The sequence below is a fragment of the Pinus tabuliformis genome, chromosome 6, assembly GCF_031772625.1.
Source record: "Pinus tabuliformis cultivar Carrire ecotype Pingquan chromosome 6, CPIR1, whole genome shotgun sequence".
Lineage (NCBI taxonomy): Eukaryota > Viridiplantae > Streptophyta > Pinopsida > Pinales > Pinaceae > Pinus > Pinus tabuliformis.
Genome location: NC_142292.1, coordinates 1,637,972,317 through 1,637,976,799, shown reverse-complemented (window position 1 = coordinate 1,637,976,799; position 4,483 = coordinate 1,637,972,317). Strand labels below are relative to the sequence as shown.

The window sequence follows — 4,483 nt, the reverse complement described above, 5'->3', positions numbered from 1 at the left end:
CCTGCAAGGATAAGCAGATGAAAGAGGGAAAGGATCTACACAGACATCAGTGTAAAGTAAATCATCAGAGGCTCTGAAGCATACGACGAAGATCAGGTAAAGGGTCCAAAACCATACACCAATACAGATCAAGCAGGCTGTAGAGAACAACACCCTACAACACCATAAGTAGAACATACATTATTGACGTTCCGGAGGCAGAGGATGGACATCAACAAAATATTAAAATACAGTAACCTGATATTTATGCAGGTAGTCATAAACAGACACAGACCACGTAGGGAAATAAAGTCCATTGAAGAATAAGCTTCTGAATTCAGTTTGTCTAAAGTGATGCTTTCTACAAGTTTCTGGGCCAATTTTTTTTTTTTTTTGCCATGACCACTGTATCCATTGATGATCATGACAATTAAACCAGAACTTGATACCACACTATACATCTTCATGAGCATGTCTGGATAATGGATATGGGTTAGACAATAGTTTTTCCACCATTAGGAAGCAACATCATAGTAATTGTGACTACATCTCCATCCTATTACCAACAAGCCACAAAATTGAAACCTGTTTCTAAAACAGAGATCACAACTGATGATAAATACTATGATATGAAATTTTAGTTACAAATAAACCAGTAGATACTAAACACCATTTCACCAGTTATGGACACGAGTTAGGCCACAATTTTTGTTTTGATTTTGAGTTAGTATAGTTTAGGGCTCAAGACTGCTCTGTCATTTTATTCTGCCAAGTGATAGTGATATGCACTATTGCTAATATTCTGGGTTTGAAGCACTGATCTGATGCAATGCTGTTGGCAAACACTTTACCCAGAAAGCATTGAGTTTGTAAGGCTATAACCTTGAATTTGGGCCTCAACTAGCCAATTCAAACTATGCTCAAGATGAAAGAATCTTAACAACTTTAGGTTGCGTACAGAGAGTATGCAGATTGAATCCGGCTATCAGATTTTCTGGGGTAAAGTGCTACCTATTAGAGCACATTGATTTTAATGGCACAGTAGAGTAGGCACAGAGTTGTGGTGTTGGAGAAACAAGTTACCTTGGCCGTTTTTACAATGGATCAACACTGTTGAATTTACAATTGATCAACATTATTGCATTTTTAGATACTATTTTGCGAAGAAAAGTTTGGAAGAGAAGGGTTGATTCATAAAGCCATCAACTCCTTGGGCTGACATTTGGTATGCATTCATACTCATGTACATTATTGCAATTGCCATCCAAAATGAAGGAGATCTGTAATCAACCTATGTCGAAATTTCAACGCTTTGTCAAATGCATTATTTGACCGACATTTAGTTTATCATGCTAACAAAGGCTTGTATGCATGACCATAAGAGCACTCAGAAAATTATGAAGACATTGCAAGTTCCATTTCAGTCTTGTTCTTGATTTTATAAGGTGAATTTTCCCTAATATTGTTATGGATAAAATATTAATTGATAGTGTAAAGCTATGGTAATTAGATTTCATAAAATTTTTTTGAAACTAAGTTGGTGTCATGAAAACTACAAGGGGTTTATACCATGACATTTTCAAGAGGTTTAAAGTTTAAACCTTGACAACCACATATGTTTAAACTTTTTACTTTGATTCTAAATTAGAGAGGGAACCTTTTGCATGCTATATGGCTATCACGAAATTGAATTCATGTCAGAGGCAGACCTTCAATTGTGATGGAATCATTTTGAAAGCTTGAGTAGTCTGGAAATTGAGAATAGCCATACCTTCATTCTTGGTTGAGTTCACAACACTGTCACCTAAACAGGCATAAATTCCTGTGAAGTCATCTAGACCTCTAGTCACTTAACTCTTTTCCACATTTTCAATTATTGGTTTCTAAATTCCCTTCTAGTTTCAATATAGCTTCTCATAGGATGAAGTTCAGGTAAAATATATTGTACTCTGCCCACATGTATGTTAGAAGTTTGTGCAATCATAGAAAGTGATTTGTATTTATGACCCCTTATTACTGTTGAGTAGCTGCTAAATATGCTTGACCATGCTAAGATATATATATATATATATATATATATATATATATGTATGTATATATATATATGTATATATGTATATATATATATATGTATATATATATATATGTATATGTATATATATATATATATGTATACATATATATGTATACATATATATATGTATACATATATATATGTATACATACATATGTATATATATATATATATGTATACATACATATGTATGTATACATATATGTATACATATATACATATATATATATATACATATATATATATATACATATATATATATATATATATATACATATATATATATATATATATACATATATATATATATATATATATATACATATATAAATAAATAAATATATATATATATATATATATATATATATATATATATATATATATATATATATATATATAGATATATATTTTGAGCTGCAATCAAATCGAGGTTACCTTATATTATAGTTTTGTTTGATTTGGTATAGTCGTGATAGAGAAGTGTTATGAATTACCATTCATGATATGTTGTGGGCTATGCAATTGATTGTGTGCATAAACTTTTTTTTCTTTTTTTTTTGCATTTGCTTGTGCAGCAGTGCAAATCAGGGAACAGCCAACACCAACCCCTTTATTCATGTCATCATTAGAGTAATATTCCCTGAGTTTCCTTGCAAGGACAGAGTATGCTTCTAATGATCCTCTTTGATTGAACAAAAGAATGCTTTGCAATACTGCTAGGCAAGTTAAAGCAGTGTCTATTCTTATAGTGTTTGGTAGCCTTGCCTCTATTCAGACTCCCACTCTGGAAACTCGTTGAAGGTTCTGGTTCAGGAGTAATCCTATCTTGCATAAAGCTGCTGCTAGGATCAGAAACTGGTTTAAAATGTCTCCTAATTCTTTCACTATAATCCATAAAAGAATTAATGTCATACAGGTGGAATTGAAGGTTCTATATATCAATTTTCTCCAAATATGGGTTCAATTGTAGGTTTCAAAATGGAGGGAAGCTGCCAAAACGACAAATTTAATGATGAAAGACACAGTAGTGAGAATTACATTCTTGTTCACAGAAAGATCAAATGCTTTGCATGAAAATACAATTTGCTTGGTGTCTAGAAAGGATAGTGTTTTGGTTGTTATCACTGTTGAAGCTGGAATTTAAGTTGAAATTACAGATTTCAGATATGATACCTGATGGTATTTTTTTTTCTTTTGAATTAATATTGTATATGCTTGAATGCATTGTAATTTCTTTTTGATGGTATATACTACCCACATCTGGCATATTGACGTATGGGTAAGATGTTGTTGTTTCTTTGGAGTTTGTGGTCCAGACCGGTACAGGTATCTGCAGCCTTTATCAATGGCATTAGAGGCTGAGAAACGGTCCTTAGTACAACCTTTGTTATCATCATCTTATTCAGGATATGGCACCTCAAGTCTAAAACAAGATGCTTTGGAACTTGACCAACTTATCAGCTACCTTATTAACAAAGAAGGATCAGAGGGTGTAGTGTTGCTTGGTCATAGTACAGGTTGTCAGGATATCGTGCACTACATGCGGTCAAATACTGCTTGTTCAAAAGCTGTGCGGGCTGCAATTTTACAGGCACCTGTTAGTGACCGGGAGTACAAAGCCACCCTTCTTGAAACTGCAGATATGATTAACTTGGAAACAAGCATGATAAAAGAAGATAAAGAGATGCATTTGATGCCTAAAGAAGCCAATCCCGATGCTCCCATAACTGCTTACAGGTACTATTCTCTTTGTGCATATATGGGCGACGATGATATGTTTAGTTCTGACCTTAGTGATGATCAATTACGACAGAGGCTGGGCCATATGTCAAATACACCATGCCAAGTGATCTTCTCCATGGGTGATGAGTATGTGCCAAAATATGTTGATAAACGACCTCTTGTCCAAAGGCTTTGCAACTCAAAGTGGCTTGGGAGATCAACAAATTCTACAAATTAGGCTAAAGCAGTTACTGTAGATGGACAAGAGAGACCTATATTCACAGTGGGAAACTACAGTAGCATAGAGATGAAGGAAAGCCTGCAATGATAAACATTTGACAAAACACCAAATTTAAGAATGAACGTGTGTACTTAATAGTTAATTATGAGTTTAGAATCTAGATCATATATCCAACTTTGAAGCCATACAGAATAGTGTGATTGGTATTGAATGCAGAGTGAGCAACAATGGTCACAGGTTCGACCCTCGACGTTGAACATGTAGGGTCTCTTTTCACTCATTTTCTTTTCTAACTTTCTCAAGTTGCAACATGATACACAATGGAATCTGTTGATGAAACCTCATGAGAAGTGGAAGATGAAGAAAATCACCCCAGTTGAAACTATTAACATCCGACTTAAAGACACTTGGAATTCGCCATTTGCGAACTTTGCATAATGCCGGTGGGCTCAGAGGGGGCAAGGACT

General features: G+C 34.1%; 1 protein-coding gene across 1 annotated transcript; it reads left to right on the top strand.

The window, feature by feature from the left end:
- The first annotated feature begins 3,384 nt into the window (after window positions 1-3,384).
- Window positions 3,385-4,013, top strand: LOC149265210 (UPF0613 protein PB24D3.06c-like). The gene has a single exon (XM_089402139.1). It carries the CDS (start codon window positions 3,399-3,401, stop codon window positions 4,011-4,013), a length of 615 nt encoding a protein of 204 aa, XP_089258265.1. The 5' UTR covers window positions 3,385-3,398.
- Window positions 4,014-4,483: the final 470 nt, after the last annotated feature.